The sequence below is a fragment of the Chroicocephalus ridibundus genome, chromosome 1 (genome assembly GCF_963924245.1).
Source record: "Chroicocephalus ridibundus chromosome 1, bChrRid1.1, whole genome shotgun sequence".
NCBI lineage: Eukaryota > Metazoa > Chordata > Aves > Charadriiformes > Laridae > Chroicocephalus > Chroicocephalus ridibundus.
In genome coordinates this window covers 213,571,344-213,586,000 of record NC_086284.1, presented here as the reverse complement: position 1 = coordinate 213,586,000, position 14,657 = coordinate 213,571,344, and the positions used below count along the sequence as shown (strand labels likewise).

The 14,657-nt window shown below is 37.9% G+C and overlaps 1 protein-coding gene across 2 annotated transcripts in view; it reads right to left on the bottom strand.

The window, feature by feature from the left end:
• The window catches only part of UPF2 (UPF2 regulator of nonsense mediated mRNA decay), a 69,685-nt gene that overhangs the window by 12,081 nt on the left and 42,947 nt on the right, over positions 1-14,657 (bottom strand). For both annotated transcript variants that reach the window (XM_063323624.1, XM_063323625.1), the window contains exons 16-20: positions 11,119-11,258; positions 9,308-9,412; positions 8,267-8,365; positions 7,465-7,632; positions 1,963-2,104 (exon numbers count right to left, since the gene is read on the bottom strand). In XM_063323624.1, coding sequence (XP_063179694.1) covers positions 1,963-2,104; positions 7,465-7,632; positions 8,267-8,365; positions 9,308-9,412; positions 11,119-11,258 — 654 coding nt within the window. The remainder of the gene's footprint in view (positions 1-1,962; positions 2,105-7,464; positions 7,633-8,266; positions 8,366-9,307; positions 9,413-11,118; positions 11,259-14,657) is intronic.

Below are 14,657 nucleotides of genomic sequence, written 5' to 3'. Positions count from 1 at the left end.
TAATAATCATTGCTGAAGTATTAAATAAGTATCTGATACTACTTTGAAGTACACTGGTGAATTTTCATCTGTTAGCTACCCTGTGCAGATGAAAAACACAATTGTACGTGCAAATGTTAAGACAGCCCTGAGGTATTCTTCCAGAAATTGAGACTTCTTCCTCCCCTGGTAACTTCAAAGCTTGAAACAGAAATTTAAAGCCAACTCTTTATTTCAGTGGGTATGTACTAACTTGTTACAGGCAAACTCACTCTTCAAAAGTAACAATCAACTGCACAAGATCTAAATAAAAAAAGTAGTTTCAACAAGGAATGTAGTTTGGCCTGTTTAATTTAATCTGATTACAATGTCCTTTTTAGTTTGGTTTTACTGTGTCTATTACACAGGTTAATAAAGAAGAATTAACAGCTATTTGGTTTTTTTTTTTTTTAAATGGATGTCAGCCTATTTCTTCTGTGTTTATTTCCCTCCTATATTAGTGTTTTATACACAGCACCTAGAAAATTTGTGAGAAATTAGAAAATGCCTATTACTGGTTATCAGTTGGTATCGGTTGTCTGATTCATTTCTCTTGGACAAAATCACTGTCATCCTTTTCTGAATAAGCAGTACAATTGCTCACAATAAAATCCTCTATTTTAAAGGTACCCATGAAGTCATATGACAAGGTATAAAACCCCAAACACCCTGACCAGTAAAAATATCAAAAATATTATTAATGAGAGAAAATCCACAAAAAGTCTGAGAAAAGCACTAAAACGCCTAATTCTAAATCCACTGTTTCTCTTCCTTTTTCACAAGTGGGCTTCATAACAGCGAAGTGTCTCAGAAAAGAAGCTTTTAAGCTAATTATGATGTTTAATACTAAGAATATATTGTGTTCTCTCTTCAGAGCTCTGTAGACACTTTGGAAAGATACTCCTTTGTACAATTACAAGTTTAGTTCTCATACTATCGAAGTTCTGAAGCGAGTGTTAAATTCCATAGTGGTTTTAGAGTTAGAGCTGCTTTAATTTAAATTTCCCATTTCTTGATGAATAATGACCTTTCACTAAATACCTTAAATGAGATTTCCTGCTAATTAACTACTTACACTGTGATTACCAGCAGACTGCAACATCTTTAAAAAAAAAAAAAAAGAGTAGAGCAAGAACTTTGGAGATGTTAAATGGAAATACTAATGTAAGAACTGAATACCATCAATTTTATTGGTCTGGCTTTGTTTACAAGCTGAGCAAGCCAAGGAAAGTTGAGCCTAAGGAAAAAAACAAAACAAACCCACAAACCACCCAACTACCAACCACATCAAGTGCATCAGTTTAGGGGCTATAGGATCTGCTGTATTAACCGTTTGCTTCAATCTGTCCAGGTTCCACAATACCTGACTTACATATCCTTAAAAAACAAATTAGATCATATAATTTGTATGAAACCTTCATTCTGTGAACACATTCTTATGCTCCAGATTTGTAGCACTCCTAGAACCTTCAGCAATATGAAGCTTAGGTGACAGTTCTTATTTCTCCAGTGAAGGTTATCTCTTAGTATTTGCAAATATTTGAAAATTCTAGATAGGATTAATATCCAAAATATCTATTAATATCTAAAAAACAGAGTTTAAGTTGCACAGAATTTATTCCTCTTGTACCCAGCTCAATTGTCTTGCAGTAATGGAGACAATGGCACAAACATCAGATTAATTTTGCGTTATCTTATTTTTAAGGAAACAATCTCACTTCTTCCCCTTTCCCAAAATAAATGGAAATGCCAAGATTGGAGGCCCACTTGAAACTTCCCTTTCCTGAAAGGGCTATGAAAACTTCAAGCACAGAGACCAAAGAGTAAATAATGAATGACTGGAACTGAAATACAGAACTGGAACCCCTAATTATCACAATATTTTCTGTAGATCCATGAAAGTTCCTCTGAAAATAAAAATTAAATACTTGGTAATCTTTTTACCCTGGTAGTCCTCTTGTTCTTGCCGTTCATTGATATCCAAAGTGAGCTTTTTCATCCTCATTCTTTCCTCTTGTTCAGCTTGCTGTTGGTTCCAATGGTTTGCAGCAAGTTGGGAAGACATTGGTACATTCAGGATCTTAAACTACAAATGAAAATAAGTTTTTAAGTACCCATCACACCAAAAACCCAGACACAACATAATCCAAAATATAGAAAAGCTATCATAAAATCATAAAATGGTTTGCATTGCAAGGGACCTTAAAGATCACCTACTTCCAATCCCCTGCCATGGGCAGGGACACCTCCCACTAGACCAGGCTGCTCAAAGCCCCATCCAGCCTGGCCTTGAACACCTCCAGGGATGGGGCAGCCACAGCTTCTCTGGGCAACCTGGGCCAGTGTCTCACCCCCCTCACAGTAAAGAATTTCTTCCTGATATCTCATCTAAATCTCCCCTCCTTCAGTTTAAAACCATTCCCCCTCATCCTATCGCTCCACTCCCTGATAAAGAGTCCCTCCCCATCTCTCCTGGAGCCCCCTTTAGGTACTGGAAGGGGCTCTAAGGTCTCCCTGGAGCCTCCTCTTCTCCAGGCTGAACAACCCCAACTCTCTCAGCCTGTCCTCACAGCAGAGGGGCTCCAGCCCTCTGAGCATCTTCATGGCCCTTCTCTGGACTTGCTCCAACAGCTCCATGTCCTTCTTGTGTTGGGGGGTTATTATTATGGTTATTTCTAGGTTATTGTCACGAGATACTGTCTACATAAGCTTCTACTGGAAAGTCTGTTGTTTGTTGTGTTTTTTTTTTTTTTTTTTTTTTTTTTAAGTTCTACTTCACATAAGAAAGCAGGAGAAAATAGAAGATATTCAGACCCTCTACACATTCTGTATGCAGAACAAACAAAAAAGGCTGATATACTGCTAAGATAAAAGACTACCACAGACAATATTGATGGGAACACCACTGATTAACTTTCACCAGGAACACACAGCTATATGCTTCATTTCTTATTTTCATACAAGCTGTTACCCTCACAGTAAATTACACTGGTCTTGAGAACAAAGCAGCACAGCTGGCTCAGAAAGCTGCATCTCCCTCCAAAGGTCTCTACCTTCCAAGGAGATGAAGCCCCTGAGCAGAACTTCTACTATTATCCCTTGTGATAACAGCGAAGAAATGTTCCAAGCGTTTCATATATACTACAGCATTCCTTGTCCGGTACTTTTCCTTTTACAAATGGTTCTAGCTTCGCAATGCTGCTTATTAGTCTGAAGACAACTGTGGTGTCAAATTTAATCTTTTCCTCCTCCCGTGTAACCAAACACCCACATGACACATTCAACACATTATCTGATTTGTCATAAGCTACATTGGTACTACTGCTACAGAAGTACCCTCTCTCTGGAAAATGCCGCTGAGATTTTCAGAGAGGCATAGGGAAGATGCTTTCTTTTTCCCCAGACTCAGAAAATCCAAGTTTTTATTTCCTCATAAAAGTTTTTTTACAATTCTTCCAAAACAGAGAAGTGATTCTTAATGTTATCTGCAACTGAAACAATAGTTTGCAGAAACCCCTTAATGCTAAAGTTTGTGAACACATTTAGAAAAATTTCACATTCCCCTTCAACTGCACATCCATTAGAGATAAATATTTCTGTGGTATAAGCAGGGTAATGCATTTAAGGATAATCGCTCTTAATATTCCAGGAACTACTCTGAATCCTGAAGCTTCTTCTTGTCATCTGAGATCTATTTCCACAGAACTAGAAGCAGGGGCAAATTTCTAAGTATTCTTTTCTGCTACACTGTCAAAAGATGCAGACAGAAAGATACATTACCAAAATTGCCATTGAGAAGGTATGTAATAAAAGCAAACTCCTCACAGCATATGGTTAGTATTTAATGCGACAATTCCTAAGAAATCTCAAGGTATCTATGGGATGATAGTGCCCCACTAGCAGGAGATGGATGATGAGTGCATGAAGACACCGAGTACTCAGATGCAGCATTTGAAAATAAGCTGTTTGAAATAGTTAGGACAGACTCTCGCAAAGACTTGAGAAAAACCTGGGTACAGTGAAACCCTATCAACTAGAACATTTATTTAGATGAGATAAATCAGGCAAAATATTTGGGGGGGGGGCGCGACAGAGGGAACAACAGATGGTGTAATAGCATATTATATTGGACATAAACACAAGGTTGTTATTAAGGTATGCAGGAAAGAATAAAAATGAAAGTTCTTGAAGTGCTGACAGAAAAGTAAGCTTTAGTTATTGCTGAGCAGACTAAAGATGTCCCCAGACGCTCTCAAATGAGCTTTACGCAAACTACACAAATAACTAACACGTTTTATGATAAAAATAATTCCTTAGCTTCACCATTAAGAACCTCATCTATCTTAAATCTGTAGAACAGACAAAATAAAAAGGACACATCAGCTTAATGGGACTGGTAAGCGTTTTCAGACAGGATGCTTAAAGTAGAAAAAAGAAAACTGAAACATAGAAGGGTGCAAATGAAAGAAACAGATACAAAACAACAACAGACTGGTAATTAACAAATTATCACTGATTCAGTATCTCAAGGCAATCAAATGATTGCCATCTGAAATGAAATCACTGATGACAATTACTAAAGAACATGATGATTACTGAGCAAATCAAACACTTCCGATTTGCAAACACTGAAGAGGTATATTGAAAACCTCTTACAAAATCTGTGAGACGCGGACAGAACATAAGGACTTCACTTAGAAGATGGCAAACCAAAGAAAGATCAAAAGTGATCATTCAGAAGACTAGATTACAGATTTCATAAAAACGTCACTGATAAAGCACTTTACATTCGAGGACAGACTTGACCATTCCATGGATATTACCGTTCTTTTATGGAACCTTGCTAAAAATGTTTCAAATGAAAGGAAATCTTTTGTCTTAGGTATTAACCAAATTTTTTGATGCTAGGTGATTTCTTTTTTAGTGTCTAAATCTCACCTTAGTTCACACCTACCTGGCATAAAACTTCTTCGGTAGTTTCAAAAACATCAAATGGTATTAGACAGACCTCAGCTTTGATCCCTTATGATGGTAATATTTCTGTATTTCCCCTTGCTCCCTCATGGCTTGTGGATAAATTATAATGCCACAGTCTAAATTTCCAATAGCCCTTTTCAGTTCTACTGCTACTAGTTCTGTTAGTTTTGTCATACAACTTCTTTGCTACAGCTGATGGGTGAAAAAAACCAGCCATCTATTGCAAGACACTAGTCTACCCCATATCCTTGCTCTTGCCTGTTTTTGTAAATCAGCGCAACAAAAAAAGGATAAAATCTGGTGTCCTTTCTACTGTCAGCCTGCAATGACTATTAATTCAGGTTGCATGCTGCTGGTAAATAGCAGTCAGTTGTTCTCGTGTTGCTTCAAAAAAAAAAAAATAGTTGTCAATGTGCCCCTAAAATCTGTCTGAACACTGGCACATGAACTGAGCGTTCAGTGACTGGACCTCAACTACTCAGCCTCCAGAAGGAAGCACAGCACGTTCCATTTTCAGCAGTAAGTACCTTCTATCAGTGAAGATTTTTAGTTTCAGCAACACAGTTGACAAAGGACAGAGACACCAAACCAGCTGCTAACATAGGAAGTGACTACCACCTCACTACAACATCAGCCTAATGCTTGTCATTCCAGCGATGGTGTGGATGAGAAGTTACCTGCAGCCTTCCAGGTTGTCTGCAAGCTCCTTCTGACTGTTTCTAAAAAGCTGAAAATTTATAGCTATAACTTAGCAGTAAGATACACCCATCACTTCAAAACTCAGTGCACATTCTCTTATAAAGTACTATAAAAAGGAATAATTATTTTCTTTTCAACTCCACCTCTTCTTTCCTGCTTATTTTTCTACTATATCTGACTACCAAGACTTTTTTTTTTTCCTGAAAACAGAACTATGGACAAAGAAGTCTTTCATTGACTCAAAAACTGAAGTAGTCTATAAAGCAACTTTTTTCTACATTTCTAGAAACACTGAGAGGAGTTTTGGCAGGAAGAGCCTACTCCCAAAAGCAAATATTGGGGGAGGAGCAGGGAAAGCTCCTGAACAAGTTCTGCTTTCTTTTTCAAGCCACATGTTGGCAATATTTTCCCCTTGCACAGAGTATGAAGATCCTAAAATTCTTGGTAACTACAGATACTCCCAGTAAGTTATCCTTAAAAAGCTAAACACCGTTATTTTTTTTCACATAGACTTCTCTTAAATCCCTTCTCAGCCCAATGACAACAGTTAAAACTCCCCACTCAAACTTCTGTAGAACTTTGTATACAACATCCAAGTTCCAGGACAACAGAATAACCAAGCAAATGTAGTAGAGCAATCAGGTAATCAGTGCGAGCACGTATGTGCCCACTCAGCTAGGTATGGCCATTTACACTTTCAAAGCACTTCGCACAGCATGCGCTCACTAGTTCCAGTGTTTTATGAGAAGAGACCTTCTCGCTCTCTACACAGGTTTTTAAAGTGTCTTTCATAGGACGGAAGAGAAAGACTCTACTCCACATTTATATACCTCAGTGTTACGCTACTGTCACAATTCAGGTAACAAAAGTCAAAGCAAAGTAATGACATGGATCTAAACACTTGAAAGGTACAGATGCAGGGTATGAAACAACGCCTTGGTTTTGCTTCCCATATAAACTCAAGAGTCATTAATTTTCATCATCCATTTATACAACCGAAATGAAAAGGTTTCTTTAGAAGACCTAAAGCATGATGAGAAATGCACGCGGAATGTGTTCGGTATTGAATTGTATATGATGCGTTTGCTGACACAGGAAAATTCAAACATACACTGGAGAAAAGTGCCAAGACAAATGTATAGCTTGGCTGCATGAAGCAAGGGGTTTATTTGTTTTATCAACATGATTTCCATTTAAGTTTCTCGGACAGATTCACTCAGCGCATTCTGGAAGAGTCCTTCCAAAGCCTTCAGAGAGAATGACTTTTTTCCAAGCTGTCAGCTGTTTTCCAAGTGTCAGTTACCTAGGAAATGGAATTTAGCAAACACTGCATATCTTGATTTGAAGCTGAATGTGTTTTCAGAAAAATCTGTAGAATCTTGAAGATTCTGGAAGATTCCTCCTTTTCTTTTCTACTCCTTTTAATTTCCAGTGGCAGCCCACCAGCCACAAGCATTCATCTCCAACAACTATGTTTAAAATACACATAAAACATACCACTGTCCTACTGCTGTGATCACAAAATGTAGTTAGTAATGGTATAATTTAACCACAGAATTTTCCTACACAATTTCTATTAACAACCAAGAACTCCAGGAAACTACATACAGTATTTTCTATTCATCAAAATTAAGATGTCTGCATCCTAATCTGACAAAAGGATAAAGGAAAGAAAAAATTCTATGAATTCAAAAGTCAGAGTATGACTTTCAGAAGAGTGAAAGGATTTTATTTATTTAAGCAACATGTATACCATATGTGAACTCTTACCTGCTGTTTGTTGCCTTTTCGTGTTAACATGACAAATGGCATCGTGTCTCCAGACTCTGACTCTCCTTCCCCACCTCCAAGTGGGGGACCCTTCTTGAGCTGACTTTTGAGATGTAGAGGAATAGCAACATCCAACTGGTGTACTTTAACAGATTCGCCACTCCGTTGCTATGGAAAAAAAAGCAAATTCTCTAAATGGTCAGATGCTAAAAATGTCAGTCAGTTTGGCAACATTCGTATTTTCATGACTGAGAAAAGTTTTAACCTTCCAAGAAAACAAAGTAATATATAAATAGATGTATTAGGTTTTGTTACATTTTCCTTTGATTTCCTTGCTTGTGAAGAAGAAAGTTACATGGATGGAGTACTTCCAATTTCAAAGGAATTTCATATAACTTAGCTTTGTAAGGAATGAAAACTAGAGACTTGATTAAACACACTTGAGAATGGACATCCTACATTCAAGACTTTTTTTTTGTAGCATTAATGTATTCCTCATACAGAGGTTGCAATACACAAATATTTACCAGATGTGACTGGAAAAAAAATAGCATCTAAAGGTTATATAAATTCAAATGCAGCTACATCTTAAGCATATTAAAACCTAGGCTTAGATAGTCTAGGATGAAGTCAGAAGCACTGCATATATCTGATGCAGTTATTATTAATTCAATGATACCTGTCAGCATGTCATATGGTATAATTAGTATGGTAAGCTATGCATTAAGCACTTAAAAAACCACCCCGAACACATTTAGCTGTACAGCAAATTACATTAATTTAAAAAAATATGTATTTATACCTGAAGATTTTCCAGCATCATTTTATCCAATGCCTGAATGAAGTCCTCATCTTCTGCACAAGGGACATGCTTAAGTCCTCCTCCTTTAATCATTACTTCCTATTGCAACGGGACAAAAACCCTTCTGTTACATTAGTTTCAGAAATATGAATATTCAGTCTAGAAATAAGGGGAAGGATATCCTTATTGCCTCCATATCACACAAAATCAAAAGCTTAAAAAATCAGTTGTTAAAGAAAAAGGTTTTCAGCCTGGATTATTTTCTTGAAGAAATATTTGCTGAGTTTCATTGCATCAGTTATTGTGAAGGCTGCCCCTTATAATATTCTGACGTACCAGCGTATGTGCACAGAAGCATGTGTACACATTCAGATATGACAACACCACAAAGAAAAGTCTCTACCCCTACCACACCTAACTTAACTAATTTCTCCATTAAGTCCATGAAGTTAGGTGGTCTTCTCAAGACAAATACTGTCCTTTAGTATTTGGAAAGCACAATGTGACAACAAAAATGTTTAAAGTTAGTACCCCAACACATAGTTCTATAATGATCATAGCTTCCCTTAATATGTAACTGCAATTCAGGCTCAACTAGAGGATTTTTTTATTACAGATGTTATAATCTGCCAATCCTCAATCTGTATTTTGGGAATTTTGCACTTGCTTGTTTTTCTCCTTTTCAGCTTTGAGATCCAGTGGAGCGTAACTAGTGTATCTTGTTGCATCACATCAGTTTGCCACCATTGCTGGCATTACAAAACCATCATTTATGTAATCTTTTCCAGTCTAGCTACCTGTGAAAGTGCATGGTCCTGTGAAAACACGCTGTAGTAAAGCTGATGGCATAAATATTTTCAGAAGGTAATAATGAGACTTGCAGATATAAAAAGAAGCTCTAAAATGTACTGGAAAGAATAGCAGGGAGTGTTTTCGCTGTGTTTTCCCAGATATGTTTATGAGCAGCTTGGCAGAAAACATTCAGTAAAAGCCCCCAAAGCTGCAAAAGTCAATTAACTTATCTAAAGCGATAATACATACTGTATTCTCCTCATCAGTTTCATTTTCCTTATTGGAGTCTGTAAGATAATCTGTGTTTTCTTCCTCCTCCTCTTCACCTTCTTCTTCCTCATTGTCAGAGCCCTCCTGAAACGTTCAATGGTTAAAATTTGAGACTAGAATAACTTCTGACTGTTTTAAAACAAAAAGATCATTTGCATCTGATTCCTCATACACATTTTCTGCACCTTTCCTACCCTCCACCCATCCAAACCTGTTTAGTTCAGTTTGGTCTTAGTAAATTTGTTGTGTTTTGTATTTAATGTTTCAGTCTGAACTCCCTTGGCTTTATCTGACATTTTCACAAACGTACAGCAGAAAACTGGGAGCAGTGTCTGCTACACCAGATGGTTGTGCTGCCACGCAGTGGGAACCCAACAAGCTGGAGGAATGGACTGACAAGAACTCATGAAGTTCAATGAAGGGAAACGCAAAGTCCTGAACCTGAGGAGCAGTAACTCCATTCACTAGTACAGGCTGGAGGCTGACCATCTGGAAAGCAGCTCAGCACAGAAAGACCTGAGATCCTGGTGGACAACAAACTGACCAAGAACATGCGGGGCGCTGTGCCCAGCTCTGGGTTCCCCAATACAAGACAGATATAGACATACTGGAGCAAGTCCAGTAACAGGCTGTGAAGATGAGTAAGGGATTGCAGCACCTGTCGTAGGAGGAGAAGCTGAGAGAGATGGGGTGGCTTAGCCCGGGGTTTACCTCTCAATGTGTAGAAATATCTGAAGGGAGGGAGTAAAGAAGAGGGAGTCGGACTCTTCTCAGTGGCGTGCAGTGACAGACACAGAGGCAATGGGCACAAGTTGAAAGATTTCATTTAAACATTAAGAAAAAGCACTTTTTTTTTTTTTACTGTGACAGTTTTAAACACTGGAACAGATTGCCAGGGAGGTTGTTGAGTCTCCATCATTGTAGATATTCAAAACTTGATTGGACGTTGCCTCAGGCAATCTACTGTAGGCGACCCTGCTGTGAGCAAGGAGTCTGGACAAGAAGATCTCCAGAGGTCCCTTCCCCATCCGCCAACCATTTATGATTCTAATCATATTATTAATTTGTGGGTAAAGGCACAAACCCAGACAAACTTCAGGAACTTCAACTCTGACAAGCATAGGCTGAAAGAAAGCTTACTAGTAAACCAACCACCAACCCAAGCATAAGGACAAAAAGTGTTTCCTATTTCCTTGATGAACTCATTTTCTCACAACACTACCATTATCACATCAACTTTGCTGTGTCATAGTCACAAGTTAGAATTTCTATGTACACATTTGTGTTTGTTTTTTTTATTATTTGCTCCACCATTTTTGATTCAAAAGATTACTGGCACAGTAAACAAGGAAGATTGTTATGCTCCATAAATCTTTTATTTATTCATATTACACAGGCATACTCTGAACGCCTGTTATTTTTCCCACATGACTGCTTTGACATCTAGTCAATACATTTGCTTCTACAACAGATAAGGAAAATTATCTGAAAGCGTTTTCATGCCAAAAAGACTAAAGGCATCTTTTTGTTGAGAAGCAGCATATGCCCTGAGCAAAGTTGTCAGGTTCGAGTTTCTGCCATAATTTCTCTGGAATAAGTCTCAGACACTCTGTATTTAGTTTTCCGTATATACAAAACTGGGATGGAAGTATCCTCAGAGTACTGACTGGGTTGTGTATACCCACATTTCACCTGCTACCTAACATAGAAGGGCTACAGAAAGTTATGGGTAATCAAAATATTGGTTACTCATTCTTTTTATGTGAGGGAAGGTAAATGATTAAGTTCACCTCTTCTTCTGGCTCATTTACTTCACTTTCATTTCCAGATTGTTCCTCTGTCTCTGCTCCACCTTCCTCTTCCTCTTCATCCTCTTCTAGATTCTCTCCTTCCGTAATGGAATCTTTGGAATCTTTGTCATTCACAATTCCTGAAATTTGGAAGAAGGGAAAGAATTAGAACAAGGAACTAGAGCAGAATTAGAGCAAGGAATGAGAACATTAGAACACATATAGCCACTCAAGTCACATGTGGAAGATCACTTCAGAAGTCCATTGTTACTGAACACTGAAACTTCCAATGGCTCATAATATTTGACTTCCGAATGAAACATTTTCTTTATATAGTTACCTTACTCATAAAGGATAATAACTTCCTTGCCAGAAAAGGAGGAAAAAATTATGCAGAATGTTTAAAATCTCCCATATAACAGCGATCAAGAAGCTGCACTGCACTAATGGCTTCAAAATATCCTCAAACTAAACATGCAGCCTTATTGGAACATGCACTGGAATACAAGCGCTAAATTACAGATGCTCTACAAAACCAGCAGAGCCCAGAAAACACGAAGCCTTTGCAGTCTTAGTTCCAGTACTTCACACTACTGTCAATTAACAGTTTTGAAACCACTATTTTCTCAGCCTGTACCAAGCCTTTCTGATTCTTTCCTAATGCCCCGAGGCTGCCCTTGAACCTGAGGATGTAGGTGCCTCTTATGAAGAGTTTAGGAAATCCAAGTCTCTTGCAAAAGTATTATTCGGTGTGCTCATCCTACTTGCAGACTGGATGACAGCTTTTTCACTGTGTTTTAGTTCATCTTGCAGTTTTGCTTCCTGACCTGCTTGCCACCCCTATCCCTCAAGATATTTTAGTTTACTCTGTGTGTAAGGTATCAAGCATAGCTCCCTAAACCTCTGCTTTCTTTCAATAAAGTATCCTTCAATGTAATACCCTTATCTATACCATTCCCACAGTAGTGAAAAATAAGTTCCCATTTCTTTCAGTGCTTCAGCGTCCAATTTAAGTCTTAGATAAATATTTTCTCTGAAAACAATTCTGATTGAAATCTATAAGAATTGAGCATGGTTCAAATTCAAGAAAAAAAATGAAGATACGTTTTTAGAAAACACCTATTGCAAAAATTAAGTCATCCAGTGCAAAAAAGAACAAGCTTCCAGCATATGCTATAGTTCTAATACATTCTTTTATTTTTATTTTCATTAATTTACAAAGCCACTTAATCCTCCAGGGGATCCTGGTTTGAGCCAGCAGAAAGCGATGCTGATGCCAGCCTTCTGCCACACAGCAGATCTAAACCCCATAATTTTTCAAAGATTGTACTAAGGAGTCAATACAGCTACTGTGCAGTTTGTCATTCATATTTTGACATTATAGCAGCCACACCTAGGGTCGGCTGTTAGCTTAAAGTATTTTGGACAGCAAATGAACACATCGGTTCTGTGCTCGTGGCACTCCTTGTTTGTCCTCTGCCATATGCAGAGAACAAATGCAGCCGTACGCAATTCTTACGTAGAAGTCTACATTCTGAATATACAAGCAGTTTGGGGGATACCAGGTTTGGGTTTTTTTGGTGGGTGGTGGGGTTTTTTTGCATCACCTCCAGATATCTTTAAGAGATGCAATATGCAGACAGACGCAGCCCAGCCTCTATAAAATTTTGATTAAGATCACAAAGATCAGCTTTAGGAGGAGCTGAATTTTTAGAGCTGTGCTTAAATCAGACAAAACTCAGAAATAAGATTAATGGTATATATGTCTGTATGGTAATTATTGAGGATTTCGGTTCTATGTAAACACATACACCATCACACTTCTTCCTTCATATTCCAGAAGTTTCAGAGCATTGTTTTTTCCCCCCCTATTTATAAATACTGTCTCTTGAAGATCTGTGCTGCTCCATAATTACACAAGAGTTTCTTTTGAATCAGAGTATATTCTCACCAGTAGAAAAAAATCACCAGAGCAGCACAGCAACTAACAGCCAGTCCCCACCTCAAGGTCTGCAGTTTGTCATTCCCCCCCTGTTCTGCCCAGAATTACACTCCAGACGGATAAAGAGCAAAGCACGCCCTGGTCTTTAGCACAATACCTCCTCCCTGTTATTGTTCATGGGCTGAGGAACTCTGGGGCCAAGGTGGTCAAGAGCTGCAGTTCTACTAGAGCTTTTGCTAAAGTATTAAAAAAACCCAAAACATTTCCTTCATATATGCTCACACCTATCGTCCTAATGTTCAACGATAAGAAAGGCAGATGACAACCTTCCTGAGACCACCTTCAAACAGTCCTGATAGGAAGACTAGGAACTATCCCACCCTATACTGGTGTTTAATAGCAAGTAATATCAATATCAAGAAAAGCAACACAGCTGGGGAACACCCATGACACAACCCCCTCTTTAAAAGGCTGTACTGTTGATGGGCTTTGCTCTTGCCAAAACACACACAATAAAACGTTCTCCAACACTTGCTCACATTCAGTGACCACACACTTGCCCCCTTACCCACACCGAATTCAACTGCTATAGTGGTGGTGATTCAGGAAACAGAAGTTCTTACAATTTGTAGGAAGTGATGAGTATCTTTCAAAAGAATATTACAGTTTATGTAACTAGTGGTAAATTATTCTTGGTTATCATTTTGAGAGCATAAAAGCTAGTAATTTAGATCACATCATAAGGAAATTTTTTATCTGCATTTCAGTTGCTACACAGGTAATTTTAAGGCACGTCAATTAAACAAGCAGCATATTAAAAATATAAATTCCTCCTAAAACAGAAGTTGCAACGTTTCACATGGCAATTACACATACTCATCCCACTGGATTAAAGGATTATCCTTAAAAACTGAACTTGTCTAGCTAGATGAAGTGCTATTAAGGCTATAATTAACACTTATAAAGTGTAAAATTTACATATAAAAGCTTTTCATGACCAAGCTTGCCTTCAAATAAAAATGGAAGATTAGAAAACAACTCCATTTAATGAGAAATAAGTACAGTAGTACCCAATAATTAGTAAGAATTGATATGTACAAAAGGTTTAAAGGTTAATATGATGACGGTAGTTTTAGATACACACTAACCAGTGTTTTTTCAACTGAGCTGTGCTTCGAGACCAGCTTCCTTCTCCTGAAATTAACTGATTTTTAACACAACAAGATTTATAAACATAAATCACTGTAGTCTTAGCAGGAACTACAAGCTAGCACACAACCTAGCCAACACATACATTTTAAGAAGGAAAAAAAAAAAACCAACCCAAAACACTTTAACAATCCAACCAAAGCTCTAATTCGTGAAAAGGAAATCATCCTCTGGCCTCTACTGAAATGTAAACCCCGCTCAAAATTATTGCAAAGGAAGTGTAAGGCTCAAAGTCCCCAAGAGCGTTTTAAAAGCAAAACATGTTCTCTCTTTTATTGTAGGCCTAAACTAACATTTCCTTTGACACAGCAGCTCTAGCCAAATCCAGAACTGGGGAAGGAACACGGAGTTGCAAGCGACCAGTCTACCAAAACGACCAAACTCGTTT